The following is a 16,416-nucleotide window of genomic DNA, read 5'->3' as shown; positions in this document are numbered from 1 at the left end:
AGCGGCGGGATATATTTGGATTTCTCCTTCCCTCCAACGAAGGTTCCACCCGAGGGCTATTTCTGCCATGGGGTCTCCATGGCAATCGAGGGCCCCGCCGTGACACAGCGGGGACCGGGCACGGCGCATCTCGGCATCTCCTGGGGCCGGCGGCAGAAGCAGTTGTTCCAGAACAAGGACAGGACATAAGAGCCTGTGTCCCCGCCCCTCGGGGCCACCCCACAGCAGAGGCCCCGGACGGCGCCCGCCCTCTCCACTGACCCTCCATCTTCCACTGACCCACGGCCCCGGGGGCCCCAGGGTCACGCCCCACAGCCTCTGGTTTTCTCATGAGCCAGCGACAAGGACAAGGGCTCCACGCCCTGGGCGCCAGGAAATGGGCAAAGAAGGATGAAGCTGTGACAGCCCGGCCCCGTCTTCCCGAAGGGGTAGCCAGGGCGACCCACACGGGGCCAGGTGGACACGGGCATGCAGGGGGCGGGACAGAGGTGCAGGGGGTTCCGCCAGGTCTCAGCAGCCCCCCCCCCGGCTCTGTCTGGGCCTCAGAGAGTGTGGCTGCCCCGTGGACAGTGTCCAGGCCTGCCCTGCGCAGAGCCTCATGCCCACCCTGCGCCCAGCCTGCACGAGGGCCCCGGAGTGGGCTGACGCCAGGGAGAGCCGGATGTGTGCGACACCCGAAGGCTCCTGCCGCGGCTGCTCCCTCAGCCCTCCCAGCTCCCAGCCCACAGAGGTGGGGCTCGGGGTGGGGGCGCTGGTGCGGGGCCCCAAGGGCTTCCCTGTATCCGCATGGCCTGGGGCAGGGGCCCAGGCAACTGGCACTGACCCCAGTCGGCCGGAGCTCTTGCCCCTCTGCTCAAGGTGGCTCTAGCCCCCCAGTGTGGGCACGTGGGCACCTTCCCAGCCACCCCATTTTCCTGACCAGGAAGACCCCCAGACCCCTCGAGAACATGCTGCCCCTGCTGACCCATACCTGTCCCCCGAAGGCCTGCTCCTGCCCCCCGCTGTCTCCCCTCCATCGAGGACCCCCACACACACCCACACACACACAGTCAGTGCCCCGAGAGAGGCGTGTTCTGTCCCGGGAGAGGGAGGGTGGGCGCGGCGGGCGTCCAGGCTGGAACTCCTGGCCCCGAGGGTACCGTGAGGTGTGCCCCGACCTATTTCCAGGGGTGCCCTCTCCCCTCCCCAAGCCCCAGGTACTGCGGCTTTGCCAGAAGAGGCCCGGGAGCCCCCGCAGTGGGCAGGGTGGGGCCGGTGGGAGGGACGTTACACAAGGAGCGTGAGTCACCGGGAGAGGTTCCCCACAGCCTACAAGCGCTCCTCTCCTCGCCCACTGCCTCCGCGCGGGGCGTGGGGGAGCAGGGAAGGGCTTTAAATTGCTCAGAGACGAAATCCCTGCAGCTATTAATACCCTCGGGGCCACCCGGCAACTATGGTGCAGCCCGAGGGACACCGGGAAGGCGAGGGGGCGGCTCTCAGGGCCACCACGCTCGGGGTCACGGCAGAGACAAGGCAGGGGCTAGAAGGGCCCAATTCTCTGCATGGGGCAGGGACGCAGGGCTGAGGCAGGGGAAGCAGAGCCCCCGGACCCACGCACACGCACACATATGCAAACACACACATGCAAACACACATGCACACTCACATATATGCAAACACACATGCACAAATACACATCTGCAAGCAAGCATATGCACGCACACGCACACACATGTGCACACAGAGCCCGTCCCTCTGCCCCTCTCAGTGAAGCCAGACCCCTCGGCCTCTGGGAGCTTCCTTCTTCCCGGGCAGATGTGCAGAGCACAGGGGGCGGGAGACAGCAGAGGTGAGGGAGGGACCCAGCGGACACCCACTTCATTATGAGCCCTCCCTTCAGCCCCTCGTGCAAAATGTGCCTCCCTGCATGCTGGCGCCCTGTCACTCCAGGCAGAAGCCCCTAGGACACCCAGCCCTGCGTCCTGGGGATATGCCATGGAGATCAGAGAAGCAACCGGGCGTCTGAGCCCCTCCCCACACACCAGGAAGAAGAACGCCCTCAAGGGGCTCGGCTGAGGGTAAACAGCATCTCACCCTCAGGGCAGGACCCAACTTCAAGAAACGTCCCACCCGGGGCTGCATCTCCCGGGGAGCCCAGTGGGCAAGGAGCGGGACCCCTGGACAGTTCAGGGACGGCAGGACTCAGATGTGGCCACTCCGGAGGGCTTAGGACAAAGCTACTAAGACACACCTACCGGCTTGGTGGTAGAATTCCCCCAAGACGCAAACACCAATTTCTGGAGCCACAACGGGGCCCGACACCCCATGATTCACCTTCACGTGTGCTAGTCTGAGCAACATGGCCGGGACGCAATCAAGTCTGTGGGCACTGACAATGGGACCATTGGGGGAGGGGGAAAGGGATGGGGTTTGTCTTGCTCCCGCCTCTGGGTCACGCCAAGACTCCAGGGATGCACAGGACCTTGCAACTGGCAGCAAGGGATGAAGAGACTGGTCCCCTGTGTCTTTTTGGTCTTATTTGGAAAAGAAATTTTCCCCCCTAAATCTACATTTTGTACATTTGTAAGGAAGCAAAATGGGAATGAGAGTGAGAAATTTTTTTCCTTTAAACTTTGCTTTCAGCCAATTCCTACTGCTGGGATCACTTCAGGTCCAAGATTGGAAGGTGAGAACGTGACGGAGGCTGCGAGCATCTCTGTTCCCCGGGCAGGCCTGGTGCCGGCCTAGAGGCTGCTGGGACTTGGACTGGGTGTGCTGGCGGGCTCTGGGATGTGTGTGGGGTCGGGGGCGGTACACAAGCTGGAACTGTCCGAGCTCAACTACCCGGGCACACAGGCCCCCTCCGAGAGGCCGAGCGCTGTTTACTTATCGGTTTTGCTGCTAAAGGCATGGAGGTCTTTCCATGGTTGGAAGTGCCTGCATGCAGCAGGCCAAAAAATGGGCTCCAGTGGGGAAGGCCGAGAGGGCCCCTGAGCTGGACAGCAGGAGAGCAGATGAATGAACCAGCGGGCAGCAGCCTTCAGGGCAGCCCCTCACTGCAAGGTCAACCCGACTGACCAGCTCGCTTCCCGCCCCCGCGTCCGACTGTCACATCCCTGGCAGCCGTGGGCCTCGGGTCATTGCCCACTTCCTGCGAGACAGGCCGTGGAAGGAACCACAAAGGGAGAAGCTTAGCTCCGATCCCAGGGGTCAGGGCCGCATGGGTATGCAGTGCCCCTGCCAGCACCCCCCAGGTCTGCTCCCCCACCCCGTGTCCACACTGTCCCTGGCCTTCGGCTCTGCCAGACCTTCCTCGGCTTAGCAGCCGGCCCAGACGCTCCCCGCTCTACGCTCAGACCAGCGCCCGAGTGGCACGTGTCCCAACACATGCACTGCACCAGGCTCCCCGGGAGCGTTTCCAGGCCTTCCTCACGGGCTGGAGCTGCGGCTTCACTCCCTCATGCTCACGAGGCTTGGCGGGAGGCTCCGTCCATGGCCCCCCTACTGTGGCAGTGGAGCACAGGCGGGAAGGACTGGGCCCAGGAAACTGCCACTCCTGTCTGACCCATACAAAGCCAAGGAGCCACCGCACCACGGAGCCAGGGCCCCGGAGCCACGGAACCTCCATGCCACAGAGCCATGGAACCACGGAGCCACGGAGCCACAGAGCCTCCATGCCACAGAGCCGCAGAGCCACGGAGCCACGGAGCCACGGAGCCAGGATGCCACAGAGCCTCACAGCAGAACAGTGACGCCCAGACGACTGAGCGGGCTCTGCTCCTGAGATGCACGTGGCACCTGGCACAGGAGCTGGTGTGGGCCTCCCGGAGGCCGGTGTGGCAGCCGCCCAGGCTGTCGACATTGCTTGTGGTTCCCAAAGGCTCAGCGCTCTAGGCGCCAGTCTCAACCCTGGAGAGGGGCTTCGTCCTCTGTGCTCATTCCCGCCCTGCACTATCCACCGGAGGGGCCCGCCTTACTGGCCCACGTGGAGACAAATGAGGGTGGCAGAGGCCAGCAGCAGGGTGCTCTGCTCAAGAACCAGCCCGGCCGGTCTCCCCTGACGCGTCCTGCCGACACCCCAGCCGGGCTCTCGGGGCCACTTGGCGGGGACAGGATGTTCCTCCAGGCCCCAAGAGGCCAAGCGCCCTCTTGGGTGGGGGGGGTCTGAGCTCTGGGGTGGGGGTGCGGGGCATCATCCGCGCCTCTGCCATCAGCATTCCGACAGTGTGAGATGACGGATACGTTTAATACTGAGGACCTGTCATTTATTTATTAGCTGGAGACGGGGCTGCCGCCAAGAAGGGTGCATTATAAATCAGCCCTTTCCCGGCCATTAAAAATTAATACAGTTCGTAATGCAGGACGTCAGTAATTTCTTTATTAGAGCCGAGTGCTGGCGTGGTGCGCTCGCTCGCTCGCTCTCTCTCTCTCTCTCTCTCTCTCCCTCTCTCTCTCTCCCTCTCTCTCTCCCTCTCTCTCTCCCTCTCTCTCTCCCTCCCCTCTCTCTCCCCTCTCTCCCCTTCTCTCTCCCCCCTCCCCACCTCTCCCCCTCTCTCTTCCCCTGTCTCTCCCCCTGTCTCTCCCACTCTCTCCCTCTCTCCCTCCTCCCTCCCTCTCCCCCACTCTTTTTTCTTACAGGCCTCATTTCTGTCCACTTCCTTTCCCAAGGACACTGCTTTTTTCTGATGACCACCAAGCACCATGGGAGGGTCCCCTGGTACCCCACAAGGCTCAGTCACAAGGGTCCCTCAGTACCCCACCCTGACTCTGGAACTCTGAGGCCTTCCGGGTCCTAGAGAGGCCAGAGGGAAAGAAACGCAGGATGAGGGTGTGCGGGAGATGGGGAGGGGGATGGGAGGGGTGGGGTGGTGGGGGTGGAGGGAAGGGGTGCGGGAATGGGAGGATGGGGTGAGGGGGGGTTGGTTGTGGGGCCGGGGGGAGGGAGGGGGAGGGGCGGGGGAGGGGGGAGGGGGCAGGTGGCTGGATACAAGGCGGCGCTGTGGCCCCAGCGCAGAGGAGCAGGGCCTGCCACTGCCCTGGCAGAGCTCATCAGCTGCGGGCGCGGTGCAGCGTGCAGGCGTCTGCCCAGGAATGTGGGTCTGGGGGTACAGGAGGGGCCCGAGGCTCACCCGCCCCCACTTGGCACAGCCAAGCACGTTCAGGGCTAATGGGACCAGCCTAACAGGGTCCCCACCATTGGGGGCCAGACGCACCCTGCATGGTGTGTATGTGTGTGTGTGTGTGTGTGTGTGTGTGTGTCAATATGTGTGTGAATGTGTGTATGAGTGTATGTATGCGAGTGTGAGAGAATGTGTGAGTGTGTGTGGGTGAATGTGTGTGTGTAATCATGGGTCTGAGGGGGTGTGACTGTGCATATATGTGTGTAAGTATGTGTGAATGTGTGTGTGACTGTGAGTCTGAGTGTGAGTGTGACTGTGTGTTTGTGTGAGAGTATGTTTGTATGTATGTGATTCTGTGAGTCTATGTGACTGTGTGTGAATGTATGTGTGAATGTGTGTGCGTGCATGAATGTGAGTGTGTGTGAATGTTTGAGTGTGTGAGTGTATAAATGTGTGAGTGTGTGAACGTGTGTGAGTTGTGAGTCTGTGTGTGAATGTGTGTGTTTGCGTGAATGTGTGAGTGTGTGTGAATGTGTGTGTGAGCATGTGTGTGTGTGTGAATGTGTGTGTGTGTCTGCACAATCCCTCTGCTTCCACCTACCCATCGGACCACATGCCCCTAGGAAGCCCCGGGGTTCAGCCCCACAAAATCATCAGGTTCAATTCAGACCCCCAGGATGCAAGGGATTCTCCACTGGGGCACGCAGGGCCCAACGGGGCAGCAGCTACTTGCCGAACCCAGGAACATGTGTGCGCATCCGCAGCGGGGAGGGCCTTGGGCGTGGGGGCAGCTGCGGCCTCTGCTGGGGGAAGGCGCCCCCCAAGAAGAGCTGAGGGCTGGTTCCTGGCCGGCCGAGCTGGGGAGCGCCACAGGGAGCGGCCATGCGGGCTGCCAGAGACTACCTGGCCACACCCAGCAGTGCCCCGGGAACCGAAGCCTGGCCTGCACCCTACTTGCCGTGGGACCTCCAGGCCCCCGAGCACTTTTTAAAGCCAATTACAGAGTATTTACATTGAGCAGCGTTATCCCTAATCGCTTCATTAGCTGCCTGTTTGCAGCCACGGAGTCAGAGTGTGATGAGGGGGTGCAGGCGGGTGGGGCGGGCGCGTGACAGCCCCCGAGATCGTGGCTGAGCCCAGCTCTGGCCCCTGGGCTTGGGGACAAATCGGAACAATCCGCCTCCTCCCGTGTCCCTGCCCCGGCAGTCTGGTCTCCAGGGCAGAAGCCAAGGACACGCTCGCCGGGGGCCCGGAACCAAACCCCTCCCTCGGGGACCTCCGGCCTTCCAGAAGGGAGGGAGGTGACTGGCCAAGCCGGCCGCCCGGGGACGGCAGGGCAGTCCTCAAGGGATCCAAGAGCCGAGAGGACTGCAGCCCCCTTTATGTCCCCTTGATGTGAAAGGCTCGTGAAAGGCACAGGAGTTGGGGGTAGGGCCCCCCGCACCCCCCCAGGCAGCGAGGCTCGGGAAGGAAGTAAAGGAAGCCGGAGCTCAAGGAAACAATCACAAACCCCAGACACCACCTTGGACCCACACAGGCTGCAGGTCAGCAGCATCCACCAAGGACCAGCGCTGGGCCCCAGGGCCCCCGGGAGGACGGTCGCCCCCCACTCCCGGGCCTGAGCCAGTCTGTGGAGCTCCCCCAGCAGTGGGCGCCCCGGCTCAGAGACCCCCACCCCCCACTGAAAGCACCCGGATGTCCGTCGGCCACAGGCACCGTTGGAAGCTGCCCGCCCGGCCAGCCAGTGCCCCGGTCACCACCTCCGGGACAGTCACACCAGAGCACAGAGGAGGCGGGCAGGGCAATGAGAGAGAAGGGGGCACAACAAGAGCGCAGGAAGTGGACCCCAGGACAGACAGCCCAGCGGCCAGCTAAGAGAACCTCTGCCAGCCGGGGCTGGTGAGAGCAGAACAAAACGGGCAAAAGCAGGGGTGGGGCAGGGGGAGCTGCCAACGGGGCGCAGGGAGCCCGGCCTGAGCAGCGTGGCCTCCCTCTAGCCATTCCCCAACCCCAGGGACCCGGGCATGTCTCCCGAAGGAACAGCTTGCTTGGGGGGGCTATGCAGAGGTAGAGGGCACCCTGGGGTGGCCAGGCCTAGCCTGGACCTGGGCTCTCAGCAAGGGGTGGCCCTGTGGGGTGGGTCCGGCGGGGGGGTCTCAGGAAGTGCACATCGGGGAGTCGGGGGAACAGCCCTTCCCTCCCCTCGACCCCACAGGGAGCTTTGGTAGACAGAGTCAGGGTCTGGGTCTCGAGCTCCAGCGTCGAAGCGGCTCCTGTTCTGGGCCTCCCCACCCCCAGAGTGCCCTGGCTCCAGCTAGTCTCACACTTGGACGTGAACAGGCGTGAGGGAGTGGGAAGGGATCAGCAGGTGGTAAATCCCAGCCCCCACCCCCAACGTTCCCGAAGATTTGGGAAGGTTCCGGAAGGTTCCAGAAACCCAATCCTGTGGCTTTCCACCCTCCTGCTCACTCCCTCCTGGTACTCACACGTGTCGGGCTTGTGGCAGTTGTGGCCCTGGCGGAAATACTGGGGGTTCTCGATGACTGGGATCCGCGTCATGCCGATGACCACCGTGTCGGGCCCGGCGTCCAGTGAGGATGGCGTGGTGATGCCGTGGTTGATGTGGTGCAGGGGGCTGGCCGAGTCCTCCTCGCCGCTGATGACAGCCACGGGCCCTGGGCATGGGACAGAAGGGTCAGGGGGGCTGCAACACACCCCCGACACCAACCCCGCCCCCCCCACCAGCATGGCCCCAACACGTCCCCCGGCTACTCCTCAGGACCAGAGCCACAGCACAGCGGGGAGGTGGCTTGCCTCGAGTCCCCCAGGGTTTGACCCCCGGCATCAAACACGGCGCCCTGAGCTTGCTGGGAGCGACCCCTGAGCACGCAGCTGGGAGCAAGCCCCGAGCAGCGCCGGCTCCAGATAAACCAATAGGTTCTTGCCGGAGGCCGTAACAACGGGCACTGCGGGACACCCCAACACATGCCAGGGCAAGCCCAGCGGGGCGGCCTCCTGACCACACCCAGCCCGGGCTCACCCCTAGGAAGGTTCGCAGAGAACCACCCTTGGCCCCCAACTGGTCCCGAGAGCAACGGAGGCAGGTGGTGCAGGGCCAGCCCCAGCCCCAGCCCCAGGGACACGAGCCCGAGTCGCTGAGGGCACAGGGACGGGGGCCGGTGCTGCCCACATGCCTCCCCTCAGAAGCATCGTGCCTTCAAGGCCACCCCAGCCTCAGCCCCTCGGCACCCTGGGGGCTCCTCTGGAAAGACCTCCACGCCGCAAACCGGGCTTCCTCTGGACCTGGCCTGGGCTCTCCCACTCCAGCCCCCGGGTCTGACTGGACAGCCACAGAGAGCAAGCCTGGCCCCTGCTTGCACAGGAGGTGGGTGAGCTGGACTGTCGCTACTCTAGAAACTCCGGCACAGACGCGGGGACTGGGAGGAAAGGCTGGCGTCGGGCTGTGTGTGCAGAGGAGGCGAGGAACAGACCCAGAGTGGCCTCTCCCACGTGTGGAGCAGAAGGAACCTCGGAGGGGAACAGCAAGGCCTGCCGGCCATGGGGAGAGTGAACAGCAGGGCTGGTCCTCGGCAGGAAACTGGGCACTGGGGCGGGGGCCTCGGGGAGTCAGAGAAAGGCGAAGGAGGAGAACGGGACTGGGGGACGGGGGGACAGGCAACGGGGACCCTGGTGGAGGGTGGCGGGCACTGGTGAAGGGGTGGGTGTTGGAACATTGTATGCTGGAACTCAACCACATGCATCTTTACAATGTTCTAGTTCCCAGTGAGTCAACAGACAATCATCATCATCATCATCCCATTGATCGTTGAATTTCTCGAGTGGTCTCAGTAATGTCTCCATTCGTCCTAGCCCTGAGATTTTGAAGCCTCTCTTTACTCGTCCTTCCCAACAATGCCGCACTGGAGGCTCTTTCAGGGTCAGGGGAATGAGACCACCATTGTTACTGGTTTGGGCACAAGAACACACCATGGAGAGTTTGCGAGGCTCTCCCATGTGGGCAGGAAACTCTCGGTAGCTTGCCAGGTTCTTCCAGAGGGAGAACTAGGCAATAAGATATCTCCTGGGAGCTTGGTTTTATAGTCTCTGGATGTTGGCCATCGGTGGGATTACACGGTGCCGGGGGCAGTCCCTGGGTGTGACCGCCCAGCTACTGGGAAATGGGGAATCTGGGCGGAAGAGGCCCAGTCCCGATCCGAGCAGGCTTGGAAATAGACGATAGATAAATGTTTTGAAAAAGAAATGAAAGAAAGGATGAGGCGGAACAGTCAGTCTTTTGAGTGAAGAAAGTGATTGGGGGTGGGGAGGTGGTCAGGGAATTTCAACAAGGCCAGCAGGGTGCTGCTGAGACTGTGCTGGGCACTCGGACCCTGACTGTGGTACTCACTCCTGGCCCCGGAAGAAAACAATTCTTTAAAAAAAAAAAAAAGCCTTTTGCCCCAGCTCAGGATCATGAATGCCCCCAGGGAGGGGCTCGGCAGAAAGCCTGGTCCCTGGGGGGGCGGGGGGGAGGCGGACAGACCCACATCAACGTTCATCTGTACTGGCAGGTGAGGGCTGTGGCCAGCTCGGGTGGCTCCCAGTGCCTCTAAGACAGCGCCTGCACCCACCCCCCGCCTGGAGCCAGCCCCGGGGCTCTATGCCCGCAGAGAGGTGCCCGGCTGCCCTGCACTTGGCCGAGCTCCTGCACTCGAATCCTCCCCAGCGACAAGCCTCTTTGCCCCGCTGGAGTGCGCCCTCCGGCCTCCATAGCGAACCGAAGCAACCCCGGCAAGCGTGGCGGCTGGATCCACACTGTGACCCTCCGCCCGCCAGGTGGGCACCCTCGGGGGCCCAGGGAAGCTGACCTCCTCCTGCCCAGTGACCCGCTGGACACCCGCTGTCAGCCGAGGCTCCCGGTCTCTCCTCTGTCCGGGTCCCACGGGGAGTAGGAGGGGGTGGGCCGCCGCTCTGATTCACATGCCACCGACACGGTTCGTCCCACCGACTGCCCCAGCCCCCAGCCCCTCACAAGATCTTTCCCTCCCGGGGTCCAAGTTAGGAACAGGGCAGGCAAGCGGCACCCAGAGAGCCACCCAGCCAGCCCTGCTCCCACCCCAAGGTCCTGACATGTGTGACGAGGCATCCTCAGGTGAGGCACAAAAGTGACCTTAACTTAGACCTGTGGGGTGCAGACGGGAGAGTTCAGGGGTCAAATCTAGGGCTGGTTTAGACCCCAGGCCCATGGGGGTGCAGAGCCATGGAGAGGCTGCTCTCCACCTCCCCCTCCAAGGCTCCCAGATGTCCCCAAAGCTGCCTCGGCTGTGTCGACTTCAGAGAGCCCAGTGAGAGAGCTGGCCTGCTTGGGCCGGCCAGTGCCCACCAGTGTCCCTCTGACGGTGACACTGATCTTCCATCTTGCTCTGCCACTCCCAGGGGTCCATCACCCCCTGGCTCATTCCTTGGGGGCATCTCAATGTGCTTAGATGGCAGAAACTGCCACAGAGACCAGCCACTGCCTGCTGCCCCCAGCCGCTGCCCCCTGCCGCCTCAGGGAGCAGCCAGCCAGCGCCAGTGCGGGGTCAGTATCTATCTCGGACCCTTATTGGATCTGGGGAGGCCAGGCCATGTCCCAGATTCCTGATGAACCATCAGCGAGGGGCGGGGCCGGGCAGCTGGGTCAGAGCGGGCAGGGGTCCCCACGCCTTATCTGTCACTGAGTGCTGACACCAGAAGCCTCCGGCTGGGGACTGGCCGAGGGACTGCCTGGGGTGGGGGCACTCGGGTGTCTGGAAGCCAAGGGAGCTATAGGCTCCGAGCCAGGGGTCTGGGCTCTCACGATGGGAAGGCCCAGCCCCCACCCAGCCCCTTGATCCCACCCACGTCCCCCCTTCCCTGCCATCTCAGGGAAATGTCAGGATAAAATGTAGGCTATGTATTTAAATTTAATTCCTCCGTGAGCCCAGGGAAGGCTCAGGCTGATTAAAATGGAAATTGGGGCCCTACAAAGTCAATCTCGGCCGGCAGGAGCGAATCTGTAAGGCAGGGTGAGTGTGGGGGGCGGGGGCGCTGCCAGGGGCCAGTCCCTCCGGTGCCAACGGCCACCACCTACCCGGCTTCCACTGGGGCAGGGCGGGCCAAGGTGCCAAGGCCCACCCAGGTTCCTCGGCTGGGCACAGAGACGCCCCTTCTGTGTCTGGATGACAGGACCCAGAAACGAGCCGGACATGGGCACTGGAGGTGGCCCTGAGGGGGCCCAGCTGGCCTGGGGCATACCCCTGGACACGCCAAGTCCTGCATGTCCTCTCCTGCACCCACACACCTCCCGACGCTGGGCGGAGCTGGGCTGCTTATCCCTCAGCTGCTGGCCCCTCGGCCCTCGGGCTCACGCTGAGTCCATGTGCACGCAGGGGACGCTGCAGCTGCCCAGTGTGGGCACAAGCCCGCATGCACAGGTACTGGACAGTGGCCGGGCCTAGGCCATGCGGCAGAGTGTAGCTTACGGGGCTCCAACGCCCCCCAAGCACCAACAGTGGCCCCGAGCGCAGATGGGGGAAGGGACCCTTTAAAGGGCTGAGGGCGCTCCCCGGGATGGGAGGGTCGGCAGTGCCCCACCCTCACAGCCTGAGCCCACAACAGACTCACAGGCTCAGTTCCTGGGCTCAGACCCCGGGGCCATGAGTTTGTCCCCCATGAACAACCTTCCCCAGCAACACGCAAAACCAAACACCAAGGGTGGGGGTGTAGGGGTGCAGGCACAGGGGCCCCCGGCACGCTGCAGCAGCCTCCCACGGCCCAGACTGGCCCTTCCCCAAGTCCCAGGGAGAGTTTAGGGGTCAAATCTAGGGCTGGTTTAGACCCCAGGCCCATGGGGGACAGAGCCACGAAGAGGCTGCTCCCCCACCCAGTGGCTCCCAGATGTCCCCAAAGCTGCCTCGGCTGTGGCGACTTCAGAGAGCCCAGTGAGAGCGCTGGCCTGCTCGGGCCAGCCAGCATCCACCAATGTACCTCTGATGGTGACACTGATCTTCCATCTTGCCCTGCCACTCTCCCAGGTGTCCATCACCCCCTGGCTCCTTCCCTGAGGACGTCCCAATGTACTTAGACGGCAGACAAGACCTGGGACCCGGCTGGGAGCTGGGAGCTCAGCCACACTCAGAGCATCAGCCCCAAGCTCATGTGACGGGTGTGTCCCTACAAAGTCTTGGCAGGAAGAGCAAGGGCTGTGAGGGGGCGGCATGGGTTGCAAGCGGGCGCGCACACACACACGTGCATGCACACATGCAGGCACAGACGTGTGCATGCACACACATGTATACATACATGTGGACACACATGCGGACACACTCAGGTACATGTACACACGTGGGCACACATACATGCACACACAGGGGCAAACATGTGCATGCACACACGTGGGCATAAGTGTTCTCCATGGAAGAGCCTCGAAGCTTCCCTGCACTTCCTCCCTTGGCCAAGCCAACTGCCCCAGTGGCTCACCAAGACAAACACCTCCCCATGCTAGACAACCCCCGCAGCCAGGCACGGGGCCTCCACCTCACAAAAGCACAGGACCCTCAGTGGGCACCGGTGCAGCTGCCCCCAAGTCAGGCTTCCCAGGAAACCCGGGAAGACGGGAGGGTCTGCTGGGAATCTGGGCACCTGTACTCTCGCAAGAACCAACGTTCATTCCTACCAGTTTCCCGTGAATGGTTGAGGGAGAGATCCCCACCACCACGCTCACCGCTCCGGCCTTAGTAACTGGTGGCGCCCCATGTGCAAGTCTCACCGTCCAGCACAGACCCCCCCTACACCCCGATCCTGGAGCTGGACGCTGAGCGACCGCTAAAGCAGGTGAGTCCTCAGAACCGCCCCCAGGACTGCTGGGCTGCTCCGCGAGCAAAGGGGAGGGAGGGGCAGCAGTTAGGGAACTCGGGGTCCAGTGCCCCACCCGACGGCCAGGTGGTACGGGAATCCGGCCCTGGGTTGGCACTTGTGCCAGCTGTCCGAGGGGGCCAGGAAACCCCAGAAACTGCTTCCAGGGGGTCTCTGACACGTGGACACAAGTGTTCGAATATGGGTTAATGAATACAAATTGGCGTGGGGGGTGGGGAGTGTGGCTCAGCAAGTGTCTGAGGGCAGTGCCTCGGGACACGGTGGGGGACGCGATGCCCCAGGGCCCTGGATGGCGCAGCTCCTGAAGCACATTCCTTGAACCACTCGGCCTGACACGCTCCCTGCGGGAAGGGGATCAAAGCAGCTCAGGCCAGCTTAGAGAATTAAAGCGGGAGGAGAAGGCAGATGGGCACAGCCGGCCGGCGGCCACCGCATCCAGCCGACACTGCAGGGACACGCGGTGCCGGGGATAAGATTCTGCAGGAGCCAGAGGGTACTGCTTCCTGGAAGTAGCACCTGCGACCTTTGACCTGGGAAGTCCCACCACCTCCACCGCCTTCAGTGCCACCTTGGGGGCGCAGCAGGAGAGAAGGAAGGGAGGAACCAAGACCAGCCCTGTCACAGCAGTGGCTGCCCCATGTCCCCCATGTCCTTGTGGAGCTAGAGTGGGACCAGCTCCATGAGTGACCCCAGCCTAGCCCCGTGGCCATTTGGGGGTGCAAAGGGCTGGGCAGGCCCCTAGCAACCGAGCAGCCCAGGGATGAGCCCAGGCCTTGCCTGGCACGACCACGAGGGCAGCAGATGGCAGAGGGCATCGCTGGGGCCCTGGTGCAGATGGCCAGCGGGTTCGCAGGGACACGGGGGCTCTGGCTAAGGGGGGAAGGCCAGCGCCCCACAGAGTGACCGAGCCCCAGCACTGACCTAAGCAAGAAGCTGAGTCCTTGCCCTCCTGTCTCCATGACTCCGGGAAGCAGCCCCAGGGTGTGTGTGTGTGTGTGTGTGTATGTGTGTGCACGCACATATGTGAGCATGTACGTGCATATCCCAGTACATGAGAATATGTGCACATTTGTGAGCATATATGTGAGAGTGCATGTATGTGTGCATTTGTGAACATATGAGTACATGTGTGTATAAACACATATGTGCATGTCTATGAGTGTATGTGTGTTTGTGAGCATGTGTACATGTGTGTATGCATGTTTATGAGCATGTCTGAGTGCATGTGTGTGAGCAAATGTGAGAGTACATGTAAGTGTACATGTGCGTGTGTATATGTGCATTTGTGAGCACATGTATTTGTGTGAGTGCATGTGTGTATGCGTGAGCACGTTGCATGTATTTATGTGAGTGCATGTATGTATGTGCGTGTTTGTGAGCATGTTCATGTGTGTATGTGCGCATTTGTGAGTACATGTGGCAAATGTGACGTGACTTTCCCCTAGAATCCCAAGGGCCACGCAGTGCAACCACGACAGGGAGATTCTAGAAGGAACCCTCCATGGCCCCGGGGCAGCTATGGGACACCGACAGCCACAGAATCTTCCAGTCGAAGATCAGGATGGTGGCGGGGGGCGGGGGGGTGGTCAGAAGAAGCCTCCTGTCTGACACACCCATGGAAACACACAAGTGCCAACACGGATGACACGGAAACCCCTTTGCCATCCAAGACAGTCGTGTCTGTCCTTGCCCACTTGGTCCGCCGGCCGCCCAGGAACCCTGCATGGGCTCATGGCCATCCCAACTGCCCCAAACTGGGATCCCCAAACATGGGGCAGCGGCTCCCACAGGCTGCCGTGGCACTGCCCCCTCACGCCTCCACGTGCAGCGTCCCCACTGCGTCCCCGAGATGGAATCCACAGCGCTCGTCTGCCTGTGGCATTTCTGTCTGAATGTTTCTCTCGCTCTCCCCCTCGCCCTCGCCCTCCCCCTCGCTCTCTCTCCCTCTCTCGCTCACTCTCTTTGTCCCTCTCTCTACCCCTCCCTCTCCCTCTGTCTCCCTCTCTCGCTCACTCTCTCTCCCTCTCCCTCGCTCTCTCGCTCTCTCACTCTCACTCTCTTCCAAGTCCACAAACTGGGACAGTTCCCGGGGGGACAGGCTCTGTCTGCAGCCTCAGCCACGACGTGACCGCACGCTGGATTGCAGGGGTGCGGGGTGGCAGTGCCCACTCAGCAAAGCGCAGGCCAGGGCGGGTCAGTGTGGGGGAGCTCAGTCCTGCACCCGCCCACGAGGAAGGAGGCGAGCAAGCCAGGTGGGGCGTGAGGCCCTGGGTTGTCTGACCCAGCTGCCTCCCTCACAGTGTGTCCAGAGAGCTGGGGGCAGCCGGTGGCCTCGTCCCTTGCAGAGTCACACGGACACATGGGTCATGGGGTGGTGGACATCCCCCAGCCAGCTCAGACGCACTGAGGACACCCAGAGAGCCGGTGGCCATTGGGCAGGAGCAGAGAACAGAGGGGAACCCCCCGCCCCCCAATCTGCCCCCCACATCACCCAGCAGGCTTCCTTTGCCATGGCACCTGTGACTGGCCGTGGAGTGACCCCCACAGCCCCACAGCGGTGGGGACGCGGCGGATGGACAGGCTCTGCCCCAGAAAGTCCCGTGAAGGGAGCTGGAGTCTGATGTGGGCACACAGTTGGCACTGCCCTCCCCCCTCCCCCTCCTGGTCCCACGGCCACAGGCCATGGAGTGGGAGTGACCGTCAGGTCTTAGGCCTACGGGGGTCTCCTGGGCTCCTCAGGCAGACTCGGGGTGCTGGAGAGCCAGTCAGCCTCACACCCACCCCCAGGCCCGGCTGAGTCCCGATGGGGGTCTGTGAAACAAGGAAGGAACGGGGGCGGCGGGCAGCACGCCATGTGACCACTGGGCCTCCAGAATGCGCTCGGTCCCAGCCCCACCCCCACCCCCACCCGCAACGTTTCCTCCGACCCCCAGGTCTCACCGGCACCCCCTGACACCCCCCGGAAAGACCCCGGGGGCGCCGCTTCCCCCTCCTGGTGTAGCACCGAGTTCACCCACGACAGCAGGAGCAGGGGACCCTGTGATGACCCGGCCAGTTTTCTGTCTTCATTTTGATTGTTTCTGAGCATGCCCCATGGTGCTCAGGGATCACTCCCAGCGGGCCTGGGAGACCCCGCAGGGTGTCCGGCCCTGCCCTGTGCTCCTTCCGTCCCTGCCCCGTCCAGGCAGCCTTCCTGCCTCCCCCCCACCAGCCCGACGCTTTCCCAGACTCCCTTGGAAATGGCCGTTCCTGCTGTCACGTGATCTCCCTCAGGCTGATTCTGCCCAGGTCAGTGCAGGGCAGACCCAGCTGCTCCGTGAGCTACTTAGCGCCAGGGACCCAGCCCCTGAGGCCCAGCATGATCAGCTGGACCCTGGGAAGAAGGGGCCATGGTCAGGCACGGCAGAGGCAGAACCAAAGCCAG

At 62.7% G+C, this 16,416-nt stretch overlaps 1 protein-coding gene across 4 annotated transcripts in view; it reads right to left on the bottom strand.

Moving 5' to 3' along the window:
- Positions 1-16,416, bottom strand: part of NTRK3 (neurotrophic receptor tyrosine kinase 3) — a 111,879-nt gene that overhangs the window by 36,854 nt on the left and 58,609 nt on the right. For all 4 annotated transcript variants that reach the window (XM_055142492.1, XM_004617593.2, XM_004617594.3 and 1 more), the window contains one exon: positions 7,586-7,774. In XM_055142492.1, coding sequence (XP_054998467.1) covers positions 7,586-7,774 — 189 coding nt within the window. The remainder of the gene's footprint in view (positions 1-7,585; positions 7,775-16,416) is intronic.

Source organism: Sorex araneus, chromosome 6, assembly GCF_027595985.1.
Source record: "Sorex araneus isolate mSorAra2 chromosome 6, mSorAra2.pri, whole genome shotgun sequence".
Classification (NCBI taxonomy): Eukaryota; Metazoa; Chordata; class Mammalia; order Eulipotyphla; family Soricidae; genus Sorex; species Sorex araneus.
The sequence above is the reverse complement of the archived record's forward strand: the minus strand, read 5'-3'. Positions and strand labels throughout refer to the sequence as shown.